General features: G+C 40.2%; 1 protein-coding gene across 12 annotated transcripts in view; it reads left to right on the forward strand.

Moving 5' to 3' along the window:
* cacna1da (calcium channel, voltage-dependent, L type, alpha 1D subunit, a) overlaps positions 1–16,534 on the forward strand; it is a 274,993-nt gene that overhangs the window by 191,723 nt on the left and 66,736 nt on the right. For 9 of the 12 annotated variants that reach the window (XM_034166498.1, XM_034166497.1, XM_034166500.1 and 6 more), the window contains 7 exons: positions 77–284; positions 3,226–3,346; positions 3,531–3,609; positions 3,724–3,755; positions 3,848–4,001; positions 4,088–4,217; positions 13,234–13,293. In XM_034166498.1, coding sequence (XP_034022389.1) covers positions 77–284; positions 3,226–3,346; positions 3,531–3,609; positions 3,724–3,755; positions 3,848–4,001; positions 4,088–4,217; positions 13,234–13,293 — 784 coding nt within the window. Of the gene's footprint in view, positions 1–76; positions 285–3,225; positions 3,347–3,530; positions 3,610–3,723; positions 3,756–3,847; positions 4,002–4,087; positions 4,218–13,233; positions 13,294–13,370; positions 13,431–16,534 lie in introns of all 12 variants that reach the window. The other 3 variants (XM_034166499.1, XM_034166503.1, XM_034166508.1) reach the window with 1 other exon arrangement.

The following is a 16,534-nucleotide window of genomic DNA, read 5'->3' on the forward strand; positions in this document are numbered from 1 at the left end:
CACTGCACTTGCGCACACTGTACATGTTGCATGAAACTCACCTACCGAGCTATGTTTTTGCACTCTTTCTCTTTAGTCACTGGCAGTCTCTGAGTAACCTGGTGGCCTCTCTGCTCAACTCCATGAAGTCTATCGCCTCTCTTCTGCTGCTGCTCTTCCTCTTCATCATCATCTTCTCCCTGCTGGGCATGCAGGTGTTTGGAGGCAAATTCAATTTTGATGAGACCCAGACCAAGAGGAGTACCTTTGACAACTTTCCCCAGGCCCTTCTCACTGTGTTTCAGGTACTTTAAATCTGTTTTACTGCTCAAACCCCTTTTACACTGGCATATTCGTAGAGCTGCGTATTGCAGCCTTGTGTTTCATTTAAGTATGTCCAAAATGTGCGTGTACTCCGCCTTTTTCCATGTTTGTAGATCTGCTTGCAGCTGCATGTGTTCGCTTTTTAATGTGTGCACACAGTTGCGTGTTGCTGCTATTTAAAACTAGTTCACTCCTGCCAGCTGTGCAGAACACGTCACTGCGCTTGGAAAACAGTGGACTTTATCATGAGGTTTTACAATTGCATTACTGCCACGTATGTAGACATAGCTGCTATTTTCTGCCTCTGTGGAAATGCGCTCTGTTCTCTACTGCACAGTGTGGTGCACGTCAGAAACAGTCATTTAACATTATTATTATTTTTTTATTATTATTATTATTTGTCTTGGTGGATCATTTTCATTGTGTCCAGATGCTGCTGAGTCTGGCTGTGGTAAAGGCTGCTGTGAATGAAGCACTGTGACTCTAAACTTTTAAAGCTCTGGTTGCTCCGATCAGGTCTGTTGATTTGATTAGACCTGATCAATCAGGACGTCTGATGATCCCACTGACATGCAGCGACGAGGCTTTTATTTTAAAGACACAGCACTTATTGTTTGATGAGAGAGAGAGAGAGAGAGCGAGAGCTGCTGTTTCTGGATTTCTGAGTTGAAGTTCAATTCTCTGTTCTGAGCACACACAGGTGTTGTGGGCTGTGTGATCATGTTCTCATGTTCTCCAGCTGAATCATTCTGGAGGCAGCACTCAGTTTTTGGTTGTGTACAGCAGAGGTGTCAAATCCAGCTTCATAAAGTAAAAACCCTCCCATGTGTTGCTTCTACCTGTGCACCTAAAACAGGTGATCTCAATAATTAGCTCATCCACCTGCCTGAAGAGCTGAACTAATTACAATCAGCTTGTTTATTCAGAAGATGGAACAAATATGTGGCTGGACTTTTACTTTCTGAAGCTGGATTTGACACCTCTGGTGTACAGGAGCCCCTGCGCAGACCCGCTTAAAACTGTGTCCAGCGCTCTATCCCATAGAAAATGAAACATGTCTTATTTCTTCCGTCCTATGCGCGTATCCCTCAACATACTGCTGCGTAGGGAGCAAAAACTCGAAGTAGTGCTGCTCAACTCAGTGTAGATGATAAGCCACAATACACAGCTCTACGAATACGCCAGTGTGAAAGGGGCTTCACACTCTCACTGTCGAGTGTGTGCCTTTTACAAATGTAAAAATTAAGCGTCTGTTGTTAGTGCATTCACAGGGAGATTAAAGAAGTTTTTGTGTATTGGAGAGTTCAGTCAGAATGCTTCAACCTTCTGACACACACCAGTTTTTCCGTTGTAGTGTTGTAAAGCTGGTGGGCTGCCAGACTATGAAGAATAAGGCAGGCGAAGGTGGTTTAACAACACTATCTGTGGCAAGTTTCAGTTTGTTGATGTCAGTGTTTAGCATACTTTTGTCATAGGTAATATTTATTTATTTGGTATGAAATAATGATGAAATAGGTTTTTTATTAATTGATGTATTTATTATATCAGATGTATTTATTATATCAGATTAAGAACAGCAATGAATCATGCTGACATACGGTGCCATTTTGTAACTAAGTAAGTAGTTTACACAGTTTGTTTTTGCACAATAAAATATTTTTACAGTTGTTTATTTAAATGATTGGATTTTTGGTCATTCTTTTTATGTTTGTGAGCATTTTGCTTTTTTGCCCACTCACTGAGTCGTGACTTGAATTGTTTTGGTGAGTGCCACCGGGCCTGGAAAAAAAATTGTGCGGGAATGCACGCACACACACACACACATCTGTGATTATGTCACGTAATTTAAAAATACCACCATTCTTATGACAAACATGTAATTGTATTGGATACTTTAAATGACAAAATTGAATGAATCAAACCTGATTCCTCTCCCTTTGTTTGTGAGGTATCAGTGATGCGAGTGCTGACACATAGTGCATGTTTTAAAACCACATTAATACACGGCTTTACTTTAAATACACAACAGGTCTATTTTAGATAATCAGCAAGGTGCATCAGACTCACTGATCCATACCACAGAGACGATAACCCTAATCAAAACAATCAGTGCACCCACTTTCTCATCATGTCTGTTCTACTACTCACACAGACTGTGACAGGCATGGAACCTGGTGAGCTGTGGAAACAACCCCCCCCCAACCCTTAGAGTAAAGGTCCATTTTTGAAGACATTTTTTGTTGGGGTGAGTGATGGCCTAGTGGTCGAGTGGTTAAGCGTTGAGCTTCAGACCAGAGGATCCTCGGATCAAAAGCCAGCCAGACCGGAAAATCAGTAAGGGCCCATGGGCAAGGTCCTTAAGATCCTCCAGGTCCCCCGGTTGCTCCTGGTGTATAGTGAGTGCCTTGCGTGGCAGCCCCTTGACGTCTGTGTGAATGGGTAACTGAGAGGCATAATTGTAAAGCGCTTTGAGCTTCTGATGCAGAGGGAAAAGCACTATATAAATGCTGTCCATTTACTCACTCACTCATCTTCAACCGCTTACTCCAATTAAGGGTCACTGGTTACTGGAGCTTATCCCAGCAGTCATAGGGCACGAGGCGGGGTACACCATGGACAGGATGAAAGTCTGTCCCAGAGCCACATATTGACAAACAAACACTTTCACACGCACACCTACAGACAATTTAATTTTACATTTACATTTAATTGACAGATGAGTTAAAAAAATACACAATGAAAGGTAACAAACAAAACCAAACACATCTACTGCAGCAGGTGCAGCAACCAAGAAGTAAGACAGACACAATGACCTGCTCGCCTGTCTGTATCATTCCCTGTAGGCCAGACTGGCTATTTTTGGATTCCGCTGTGTGTGCCTGACACACTGTTGTTGATACATCTTCCACAACATTTTTTCAGATTCTCACTGGAGAAGACTGGAACGTTGTAATGTATGATGGGATCATGGCCTATGGAGGCCCTTCCTCCTCTGGCATGATTGTGTGCATTTACTTCATTATCCTCTTCATCTGTGGAAACTGTATCCTTTTTCACTGACAGACACACACACACACACACACCTGCAACTGCTCCAGCAGAAATCCTCCCTGTGCCGTTTTAAAACAAGAATAAACTATTGAGTTGTTTTTACATGACCAATATTTTCACAGATGTAACTTAAACTTTAATTGACAAAATTGTAATTTTCTGAACCTTCTGCTCAGATATCCTTCTGAATGTCTTTTTGGCTATTGCTGTGGACAATTTGGCAGATGCAGAGTCTCTCAACACAGACAAGACAGGGTAATTTGTCTTCTACAAAGTGTCTGCGTGACAGATGGAAGCATTTTCAATATAGGCTTCAAATGCAGTATGGAAGTGATATCAGCGATTAATAACAATCTGTTTTCATTTAAGGGACAAAAAAGATGATGATAAAGATGACAAGGTAAAACACTCACCTGCAATTCAAAATTAATTTATATTTTGAGGATTTGCACTCAAAGAAACACATTTGATGTGTTTCTCCTCATTGATTGTAAGGATGAAGACGAGGATAATGACACTGCAGGGGAGGATGAGGACCCGGATGTCCCATCGGGGCCTCGGCCAGCTATTGCTGATCTGGTAAAGAAAGAGAAGATCACTCCTATTCCAGAGGGCAGCGCCTTCTTTATCTTCAGCAACACAAACCCGTAAGAGACACTCATCCACGATGTTGACTGTCCACATACATGTACTCACAGATTGACAGCACTTTTGTGTTTCCATTGTGCTGCAGGGTTCGTGTGTTTTGCCACAGACTCATTAATCATCACATATTCACCAACCTCATTCTGGTGTTCATCATGCTGAGCTCAGTGTCACTGGCTGCCGAAGATCCAATCCGCAACTTCTCAGCACGCAACATTGTAAGTTCACAAAGCATCAGTAGAAGTTTATCCATGGCACCTATTAGAGCAGGTCTTTATTAATAAAACAGTTTTGTGGTGGTACAGTAATTTACTAGTACAACTACATGGTTAGTTTTACAGGTTTTAGCATAGTAACTAAAAATGACTTTGCTCCTCACCAGTTTCCAAAATGTCACCCTTTGGGTTTAGTCACTGATTTATGATACTGTGCAAAACCTCCAAAGCAACACTGATGTGACCTGAATGGATATAATATTCTTACCCATTTATTATAATTGCTACAGATTATTACACATTAAAATCTTCTGAGATGTGGAAAGACCTGGTACCAAAGACATCCAGTTGTTGTCTTCGGTAACTGGTTAATGTTCAAGTCTCACAACCAAACAGTAAGACAGGTATCACTATATCCAAAAGACTTGGACCTTTGTTTTCTTGCAAAAATATTGGCATCGACAGACTCCTCTGTCCAGTGACCTCTTGACTGTATGAGTTCCCAGGCGTCTCTTGATGTCAGAGGACCTTGAGGTATGAATGTCACTGCTGAGGTCGGCCAATGAAGAATCCACAAATACGACGCAAAACTAATTAACTGTATTTATTGTGAAATCAACTGGCAAGAGTACGGTACTGGCACCAGAAAATCTCAATAAATATTGAAGGAATTACTACTTAAAATCAATACAACATGTACACAATGTATTTCCATATTTGTGATTTGGAGAGGTGTGCTTATTATATATCATATCTGATATCAGCCTAATGTGTTTTCTAATGTTTTTTTTTTTTTCTTTTTTAAAAGTTACCAGTAGATAATGATCATGTGCAAAGATTTAAAAAAAAAACCTATTGATGTATTTAACTTAGTTTTGGCATAATGAAGAAAAAATATTAAATCCATGCAATTAGTATTGTCAGAAAAGGAAATCACAAAGTACTAATGGATGAGTTCTGTCCCTGAATGCCAGTGTCCTTGAACAAGACTGTGAACCCCAAAAAGTATAAGGCACATTGTACCTACGCACTGACCACACATGGCTGCGGGTGAAATACAGAGAAAGAAAAACACATCAACATGTGTATAAGATCTTTTAAAGTTTTATTTCTCAAAGCATAAATTTTGTTTGTCGGCGCAACGATTGTTCTTGTCGGTGACAAAAGGATTAATGTTAAATGTGAGGTCTGTGCTGATTTAGTGGGGACGTCTGATCATCCTGCACCTGCTTGTCTCTTCCAATATCTCTGATTTAAGAGTCTTAGTCTCTGAACAGTAGTCTTTTAATTGTAATAAATGACTGCATTCAGTTCCGTTTCAATTTATTCAGCCTAAAACCACAAAATGTCTCTTTACATTTTCTGCAGCGTACGTCATCCTCTGTTCTGAGGAAAACTTCAAGGATAGACATGACTAGTGCCACTGTTACAGAGAAACAGAATATCAGTAGTCAACTTCAATCAACTTTTTTTTTATATAGCGCCAAATCACAACAAACAGTTGCCCCAAGGCGCTCTATATTGTAAGGCAAGGCCATACAATAATTATGAAAAACCCCAACGGTCAAAACGACCCCCTATGAGCAAGCACTTGGCTACAGTGGGAAGGAAAAACTCCCTTTTAACAGGAAGAAACCTCCAGCAGAACCAGGCTCAGGGAGGGGCAGTCTTCTGCTGAGACTGGTTGGGGCTGAGGGAAAGAACCAGGAAAAAGACATGCTGTGGAGGGGGGCAGAGATCGATCACTAATGATTAAATGCAGAGTGATGCATACGGAGCAAAAAGAGAAAGAAACAGTGCATCATGGGAACCCCCCCACAGTCTACGTCTAAAGCAGCATAACCAAGGGATGGTCCAGGGTCACCTGATCCAGCCCTAACTATAAGCCTTAGCTAAAAGGAAAGTTTTAAGCCTAATCTTAAAAGTAGAGAGGGTATCTGTCTCCCTGATCTGAATTGGGAGCTGGTTCCACAGGAGAGGAGCCTGAAAGCTGAAGGCTCTGTCTCCCATTCTACTCTTACAAACCCTAGGAACTACAAGTAAGCCTGCAGTCTGAGAGCGAAGCGCTCTAATGGGGTAATATGGTACTACGAGGTCCCTAAGATAAGATGGGACCTGATTATTCAAAACCTTATAAGTAAGAAGAAGAATTTTAAATTCTATTCTAGAATTAACAGGAAGCCAATGAAGAGAGGCCAACACGGGTGAGATATGCTCTCTCCTGCTAGTCCCCGTCAGTACTCTAGCTGCAGCATTCTGAACCAACTGAAGGCTTTTTAGGGAACTTTTAGGACAACCTGATAATAATGAATTACAATAGTCCAGCCTAGAGGAAATAAATGCATGAATTAGTTTTTCAGCATCACTCTGAGACAAGACCCTTCTGATTTTAGAGATATTGCGTAAATGCAAAAAGGCAGTCCTACATATTTGTTTAATATGCACTTTGAATGACATATCCTGATCAAAAATGACTCCAAGATTTCTCACAGTATTACTAGAGGTCAGGGAAATGCCATCCAGAGTAAAGATCTGGTTAGACACCATGCTTCTAAGATTTGTGGGGCCAAGTACAATAACTTCAGTTGTATCTGAGTTTAAAAGCAGGAAATTAGAGGTCATCCATGTCTTTATGTCTTTAAGACAATCCTGCAGTTTAGCTAATTGGTGTGTATCCTCTGGCTTCATGGATAGATAAAGCTGGGTATCATCTGCGTAACAATGAAAATTTAAGCAATACCGTCTAATAATACTGCCTAAGGGAAGCATGTATAAAGTGAATAAAATTGGTCCTAGCACAGAACCTTGTGGAACTCCATAATTAACTTTAGTCTGTGAAGAAGATTCCCCATTTACATGAACAAACTGTAATCTATTAGACAAATATGATTCAAACCACCGCAGCGCAGTGCCTTTAATACCTATGACATGCTCTAATCTCTGTAATAAAATTTTATGGTCAACAGTATCAAAAGCAGCACTGAGGTCCAACAGAACAAGCACAGAGATAAGTCCACTGTCCGAAGCCATAAGAAGATCACTTGTAACCTTCACTAATGCTGTTTCTGTACTATGATGAATTCTAAAACCTGACTGAAACTCTTCAAATAGACCATTCCTCTGCAGGTGATCAGTTAGCTGTTTTACAACTACCCTCTCAAGAATCTTTGAGAGAAAAGGAAGGTTGGAGATTGGCCTATAATTAGCTAAGATAGCTGGGTCAAGTGATGGCTTTTTAAGTAATGGTTTAATTACTGCCACCTTAAAAGCCTGTGGTACATAACCAACTAACAAAGATAGATTGATCATATTTAAGATTGAAGCATTAAATAATGGTAGGACTTCCTTGAGCAGCCTGGCAGGAATGGGGTCTAATAAACATGTTGATGGTTTGGATGAAGTAACTAATGAAAATAACTCAGACAGAACAATCGGAGAGAAAGAGTCTAACCAAATACCGGCATCACTGAAAGCAGCCAAAGATAACGATACATCTTTGGGATGGTTATGAGTAATTTTTTCTCTAATAGTCAAAATTTTGTTAGCAAAGAAAGTCATGAAGTCATTACTAGTTAAAGTTAATGGAATACTCAGCTCAATAGAGCTCTGACTCTTTGTCAGCCTGGCTACAGTGCTGAAAAGAAACCTGGGGTTGTTCTTATTTTCTTCAATTAGTGATGAGTAGAAAGATGTCCTAGCTTTACGGAGGGCTTTTTTATAGAGCAACAAACTCTTTTTCCAGGCTAAGTGAAGATCTTCTAAATTAGTGAGACGCCATTTCCTCTCCAACTTACGGGTTATCTGCTTTAAGCTACGAGTTTGTGAGTTATACCACGGAGTCAGACACTTCTGATTTAAAGCTCTCTTTTTCAGAGGAGCTACAGCATCCAAAGTGTCTTCAATGAGGATGTAAAACTATTGACGAGATACTCTAACTCCCTTACAGAGTTTAGGTAGCTACTCTGCTCTGTGTTGGTATATGACATTAGAGAACATAAAGAAGGAATCATATCCTTAAACCTAGTTACAGCGCTTTCTGAAAGACTTCTAGTGTAATGAAACTTATTCCCCACTGCAGGGTAGTCCATCAGGGTAAATGTAAATGTTATTAAAAAATGATCAGACAGAAGGGAGTTTTCAGGGAATACTATTAAGTCTTCTATTTCCATACCATAAGTCAGAACAAGATCTAAGATATGATTAAAGTGGTGGCTGGACTTACTTACTTTTTGAGCAAAGCCAATAGAGTCTAATAATAGATTAAATGCAGTGTTGAGGCTGTCATTCTCAGCATCTGTGTGGATGTTAAAATCGCCTACTATAATTATCTTATCTGAGCTAAGCACTAAGTCAGACAAAAGGTCTGAAAATTCACAGAGAAACTCACAGTAACGACCAGGTGGACGATAGATAATAACAAATAAAACTGGTTTTTGGGACTTCCAATTTGGATGGACAAGACTAAGAGACAAGCTTTCAAATGAATTAAAGCTCTGTCTAGGTTTTTGATTAATTAATAAGCTGGAATGGAAGATTGCTGCTAATCCTCCTGCCCCGGCCCGTGCTACGAGCATTCTGACAGTTAGTGTGACTCGGGGGTGTTGACTCATTTAAACTAACATATTCATCCTGCTGTAACCAGGTTTCTGTTAGGCAGAATAAATCAATACGTTGATCAATTATTATATCATTTACCAACAGGGACTTAGAAGAGAGAGACCTAATGTTTAATAGACCACATTTAACTGTTTTAGTCTGTGGTGCAATTGAAGGTGCTATATTATTTTTTCTTTTTGAATTTTTATGCTTAAATAGATTTTTGCTGGTTATTGGTGGTCTGGGAGCAGGCACCGTCTCTACGGGGATGGGGTAATGAGGGGATGGCAGGGGGAGAGAAGCTGCAGAGAGGTGTATAAGACCACAGCTCTGCCTCCTGGTCCCAACGCTGGACAGTCACAGTTTGGAGGATCCAAGAAAATTGGCCAGATTTCTAGAAATGAGAGCTGCTCCATCCAAAGTGGGATGGATGCCGTCTCTCCTAACAAGACCAGGTTTTCCCCAGAAGCTTTGCCAATTATCTATGAAGCCCACCTCATTTTTTGGACACCACTCAGACAGCCAGCAATTCAAGGAGAACATGCGGCTAAACATGTCACTCCCGGTCTGATTGGGGAGGGGCCCAGAGAAAACAACAGAGTCCGACATTGTTTTTGCAAAGTTACACACCGATTTAATGTTAATTTTAGTGACCTCCGATTGGCGTAACCGAGTGTCATTACTGCCGACGTGAATTACAATCTTACCAAATTTACGCTTAGCCTTAGCCAGCAATTTCAAATGTCCTTCGATGTCGCCTGCTCTGGCCCCCGGAAGACAATTGACAATGGTTGCTGGTGTCGCTAACTTCACATTTCTCAAAACAGAGTCGCCAATAACCAGAGTTTGATCCTCGGCGAGTGTATCGTCGAGTGGGGAAAAACGGTTAGAGATGTGAACGGGTTGACGGTGTACACGGGGCTTCTGTTTAGGGCTACGCTTCCTCCTCACAGTCACCCAGTCAGCCTGCTTTCCCGACTGCCCGGGATCTGCCAGGGGGGAACTAACGGCGGCTAAGCTACCTTGGTCCGCACCGACCACAGGGGCCTGGCTAGCTGTAGAATTTTCCACGGTGCGGAGCCGAGTCTCCAATTCGCCCAGCCTGGCCTCCAAAGCTACGAATAAGCTGCACTTATTACAAGTACCGTTACTGCTAAAGGAGGCCGAGGAATAACTAAACATTTCACACCCAGAGCAGAAAAGTACGGGAGAGACAGGAGAAGCCACCATGCTAAATCGGCTAAGAGCTAGTAGCTACGCAACCTAGCGGATTCCTAAAAACACACAAAGTGAATAATGTGTAAATAATTTAGAGGTGATTCAGCAGAAGGAGTGCCTTAATTAAGGCACCAAACAGGCCATAAAGCAGCACAGGTAACGCACGACAACAGTGCTAAAAAAAAATAAAAACGAAAGCGTTAGCAAGCTAGTTAGCTTGCCAACGCTAATGAAAGTTAGCTGATTAAAGTGCTCCGTCGCGATGTTTCGACCGTTAGAGGTCTTCCTTAGGCGTTGGAGCACAGTAAAAAAGTAAAAAAAAAGTAAAAAGGTAAAAAAGTAAAAAAGTCTTGAAAAAGACTGTTAGTTCAAAGTCCAAAGCAGCAGGTAGCAGTCTCTGTGTAAACAGTCCCAACAGAGAGCCAAAATTCTGATGCAACGTCTAATCCAGTCCAGGTGTTTCAATCCCTAGTAAAAATAAACATGCATGCACAAATAACTGATTATTATCTGCATAAATGTGTTCACATTTATCTCTTGAGGTTGATTGTCCAGCAACATCCAGATTAGCATACTTCAAATTAAGTTACCACAGCAACATATGCTGGCAAACTAATCTTGTCCAGACCAGGCTAATTGTCAGGCTTAGCCTGAGTTGCCACTTAACCATACCTGTCAACTCTGGGAAATATCAGAGAGGGAGATTTTTTTTTTTGCCATAAACATATCATGAATGTGCAACCCACCCTTGAGCCCTGTGGAGTGCCGTGCATTTTTCTTTATTTCTTATTAATTACTTAATTAATCCTAATTAATTAATTTATTTTTTGCATAGTATGTAAAACAGTAAAAAAAAGAAAGTTCAGTGGAGCAAAGTGCCACTTTTTGCAGCTTTAAGTTCATCTTTTGTAGGTTTGAAGTCACTGGGTTCATCAAAATCTGAATCAAATTTATTGCCAAGTAAGTTTGCACATACAAGGAATTTGATCTGAGGTTAGTGGAGCAATAAGAAAATAAAAGAAAAACACTTCTATAAGTAAAAGAGTGAAATAAACAAAACCATATTCACTGTTAAATAAATAAAATGGAATAAATAAAATGGAATGGAATACAATGCACACGCCAAAAAAATTACTGGCCACCACTTCAAGTTGGACCAATGCAATGCATTCTGGGTAAAATGTAATGATAAATACATGTGCTTATTCTGCAGATTGCAATGCTTTATGCTACTGCTGTGGTTAACATGTTGAAGTTCCTTATATCTTGTTAAAATTATGTCCGTAGGTGGTTTTGATGTCTAAATTATGAAACAACTTGACACCATAAGTGAGTGGTTGAGTTGAATTATGGGCTTCAAAATGCAGAGCTTCATGCTGTTGGAGTGCAGTGATTTTGGAACAATCTCTAAAATTCTCCTGCTTGTTCACAAAATGCAGGCAACTTAATAATTGAAGTTTTTTCTGGAGTCTGACTTGTTGTGCATTTCAATCTTAAACTAACGTTTCAGTCCATAAAAAAGTTAAAAAAATTTTTATGGAGTAATATATTAGTTTAAAGTTGTTAAAATTAATGTATCACTCCATAATTTAGTTTAATTTGTTTTATGGAGTGACACTTAGCTTAAAGTTATTTAAGTAAGGATTAAACAACGAGAAGCCGTGCATTATATGGCTTATACTTTAAACTAAGGTATCACTCCATAAAAACACTCTGTTACACTAAGTTATTTAAACTAATGTATTGCTCAAGAAAAAAAAGTTAAAATTTTTTATGAAATGATATGTTAGTTTGAAGGTTGAAACCCACAACAAGTCAGACCCCAGAAAAAAAATAAATTATGACATTACCTGGTTTTTGTGAACATGCAGGAGAAATCTTCTGGGATCACTCCAACATCACGACACTCCAACAGCACGACACTCCAACAGCATGAAGCTCGGCATTTTGAAGCCCAGAATCCAACCCAAACACTCACTTATGGTGTCAAGTTGTTTCATAAATTAGACATCAAAAACACCTATGGACATAGTGTTAACGAGATCTAAGAAACTTCAACATGTTCACCACAGCAGTAGCATAAAGCATTGCAATCTGCAGAATAATGTAGTTATCAGTACATTTTACCCAGAATGTATTGCATTGGTATGTTAATTGTACGCATTTAGTCAATCAGCAGTTTCCTGCCAGCCTTTCTCTCTGAGTTTATTTATTGCTGCTCTTTTCCTTAATAGATGTTTAAATCCCTCATAGGTCTCCATTGTAAGTGCCTGCTCTGAGGCAGTGAACATTGCTGCTCGCTCTTTACATTTTGCCATTGTGAATCCAATTGATCTGTTTTCGACCTCATGGGCTGCCTATGAATGGCGTGCACAAGCAATTAGTCTGACTGGCTGAACCTGTCTTGACTTAGTTTGATTGCGTGAACGTGGCTCGGCCTTATGGAACCACTTTAGCTTCATCTCATTTGTTAGGTTTATTCAAGTCAGGTGTTTCACATTAAGTGCCGCTTTCACATTAAGTGCCGCTTTTCTGAGCTTGCTTCATGGAACGGGCCCCAGATCTACTTCTTTCTATTTTTTAGTGGTTGGCATCCAGCTTAACCCCTTAACGCCCAAATTTATATAGCTGTATATAAAAAAATGTTTTGTGTGTGTTTTTGCCTTTAATGGCAAATAATGTTGAGATTATTAATTTCACTTTTGCACAAAAACTAGATAGTAATATTGGGTATTCTGGTAATGACTTTATGTTATAATGTTATAATAATAATGATGGTATGTTGCAAATTTGCGACAACAGGCATACAGGTCAATTTGGTAAGTTGCATATTTGAGTCAGAGATTGTAGCATATATGCGACGATGGGCGTTAAGGGATTAATGATGCATTAGCCTCATCTTCTGCTCCAGAGTGTGGATCAGGCAGTACTTCATTCAGATCAGTATACAGGAGCAGCTTATAGACATGTCATCTTGTAGGCATGTATGATAATGCAGTATTTTCTCTTTTTTTTTTTACATATAACTTGACATATATTATAAGTTGCAGGACCAGCCAAACAAGTAAAAAAAAAAAAAAAAAGGAAAATGTGGTGCTTTGACAATATGCTTGACATGTATTTAATTCATTCATCGTATTTACTTATGATGTCTGAAGCTGCACATTGACCTGTATTTGTTAAACATCTGCGTTGCTTTTTGCAGATACTTGGTTACTTTGACTATGCTTTCACGGCTATCTTTACTGTTGAGATCGTGTTAAAGGTAAATGCCCTGTGTCCCCTGTCTGTGCTGTAACTAACCCACCCCAGTAATGCTCCAAACGTCTCATTGCCTTCCAGGTCCTAGGCTATGCAGATTATGTCTTCACTAGTATGTTTACATTTGAGATCGTGTTGAAGGTAACCCCTTAAATGACAACGAGAGCCTTGTTGCATTTTCTCCCTCTGACTCACCTGGCACTCAGTACAGCCTGGCTTGTTTGTTTCCTTTCTCTTATTGAATTTTTTTCTTTAGAACACCGCTTTTAAAAGCCAAAATCAAAACTGTCGAAGTTGTAAACAACTTTGCATCCACTAAGTTAAATGCAAGATTTGCTTAAATTCTGAACTGAATGAACATGTATTGGGGGAAGGAAACATCAGCAATGCATTTATTATTCTCACATGTATTTTCATATCATTGAAATTATTAAACTTTGGATGATGCATTTTTATCGAGATATGTAAAATATGATGAAGCTGTGCGATGCTACAAATTCTCATGGACTGGTAAAACAAGTGGCAGTGGCTGAAGTTGAGTTATTTTTTTCATGAACCGTTTAAAAGATGAGGGCCCCTGTTTTAAGTGCAGAGTGTGCAAGCCCATTTGCTAGCACACTTTTCTTGTTAAGGGGAGGGAGATACCTGGAAAAACTGGCGCAAAGCCAGTGCTGTACGTAAAAGGGTTGGGTTTATTTTGTTCATTAGTCTTGGGCATTTTATAGTCTGCATGTGACACCAACCAACCAGGATTAATTAACTCCAACTTGGCGGAGGGTAAAGCCTGCAGCAAGGTGAGGGTTGTTTTTATTTGCTGAGATTGTTTAAGAATAACAACTAAAAACTTTAGTTTATCTACTGATAATATTCTGATTTTATGCGGGTGAAGGGTTTTTCTTGCTCTCTCCCCAAGAGAGATGAAGTTCACAAGACTACAGTAGCTGTAAATTTGTTGATTAATTAAACCTTCCAACACCTCAACTGGACCAGTCAGGATCTAATGTGAATGAATGTTCTGTGTTTTTCTACACATCCAAAACATCTCACATACTTCGATTACACAGCGAAACAGTTTGGAGTCTTAGCCACCTGATGGATGCAACAGAGTGTGATAAAAATGCACACTCTGATTGGGTGTCGGCTCAGCCCAGCTCAGGAGAAAATGCAGCATTTATCACTTTACACATTCTGATGACATCTCAGAATTTCACATTAGTGGTGCTGTAAAATATTGCATGTGGTCCCCAGCTGCGCAGGGCTGGAATTTAATGTGCCTTTTCCTGAAAGTGAAGCATTAAAGCTACGCTCTACATGACTAGGACCATCTCTGGTGCACTGCGGTGAAGTTGGTTTTTGCTTAGTTATTCGGCAGATGGTCACTTGGGAATGTCTGTCGAACAACCAACGTAAAACTCACTTCACCCGTGTCTGTCTGTGTGTGTGCGTGTGTGTGTGAGAGAGAGAGTGTGTACATGTGTTGTTGCACTCTTTGTTCAACACTCGGTAGCACTTCACGTTAGACCCAGTCTCACGGCATACAACTATTCCTGAATAGGGTTGGGTATCGAGAACCGGGTCTTTTCGGGTATCGTTAAGAAATGATTCGATCCACCGACATCAGTCTTCGATCTGCTGGCTTGTTGATTCTTTGATTTGCTGCTCTTCAGAAGCGGAATGTCCACTTCTTAACCCCTCTCAAAGCCATTAAAACATGTCACTCGTGAGTCACTTTTGTGTGGATTAAAGTCACTGACTGGGACTCTTGTCTTGTTGCAGTCAAGAAACGAGAATCGTCCTCCCTTCTGTTGGCACAGCTCCAAACGGTGCGCGGCTGTCTGTCCGGTCGTAATTAATAACTTCAAAACAAATTGCCGTTTTAAATAAAATGACACCTCTTTCCAAATGCTGTAATACAGACAATAAACTACAATCGACTAAAACGTTTTTTTCCTCTCAAAATGAGACATCCTGCATTCTTTATGAATTACATCCTGATGTGCAGCACAGCCAGCTGCAAGAGCTCAGCTCAGATGTATGAGTTTATTATGTCCAGAGTTTAAAGATCCAGTGACCTATTTCATATTTATTTACTTTAAGACTCAATAAAATGTTGTTGACATGGAAAACCTGTAAAGCCTACTTTTAGTACACAGAAAATTCACAAGAGGTATCGATAAGGGAATTGTAAGGAATCGGATCAATGAGCGGAATCGATAATGATATCGATAAAATCTTTTCAATACCCATCCCTATTCCTGAACGAAGGGAAAAAAGTCAAAAAATCACAATTCGTTGAGAAAAGGTGGACAGACAAGCTTTATCACCGAATAGCCTGCGAATCAAGACCGCAAAAGAGGAACAAAACAAAACCGAAGCTAACGGTGATCTCAACACTTTAAATGAAATGCGCCTGGAGCCACTGCTGTAGCAGTGTGTGTCTGCATCTCTACGTTTCAGGACTTGGCGCTGGGATGCAGCTGCAGTTCCTCCACAAAAGCGCTCAAAAACTGGCTTTTGTACTGTGTGAAAAATTCAGCTGGTTGAACGAAGTCAAACGAAAGGCAAACGTTACAAACACTAAGCAAGTGATAAGAAACTGTCAAGAACGACAGCAAAATGAAATACGGATGAATTGAGGTTTTTGTTGCCCTTTGTTCAAATTTTTCAACAGTTTAAAAATCCTGACAAAGTGACCGCTGAAAGAACGAAGCTGAGCGAAGGTTAAACGATGCCAACAAAAGTCAACGAAAGTCCAGATTTCTTGTTTTGTTTGGGCTTCGTTGCCCTTCGTTAAGTGCCATGTGACTGGGGCTTAGACCCAGTTTTTCCTGGTCTAAGTGCAAATGCTTTCTGGGGAGAGAGGATATGGACATAGCAGCTCTGTGCATGACCACGCCTAATTTTAAGACCTACACACTCACAGAAACATAAATGGTGTTGTTATTTTGAGGATGTAGGCACAGTGCATAAAAATGACAACTGTCGGGTGGAAGTTAGCAGTCAGACTTTCGCTGGGCTTCGCGCCGGTTGTACAGTCGTGGCCCATAAACTCAACTCCAGTCATTGCTAACTCAGTGCCTCTCTTAGTGGTTGCTCTGTAGATTAACAATAAAAGAGGGAGCAAATCCAGCCATTTTCTTGCTAAGCATGGTTCAGACTGCTTTCCTTGACTCAGTGCATAGAAATTTGGAGGTGTGCCCACAGCCATATGGACCAAAAAATAAAAAACAACATCACTCGTCCAC

This window comes from Thalassophryne amazonica, chromosome 3 (assembly GCF_902500255.1).
Source record: "Thalassophryne amazonica chromosome 3, fThaAma1.1, whole genome shotgun sequence".
Classification (NCBI taxonomy): Eukaryota; Metazoa; Chordata; class Actinopteri; order Batrachoidiformes; family Batrachoididae; genus Thalassophryne; species Thalassophryne amazonica.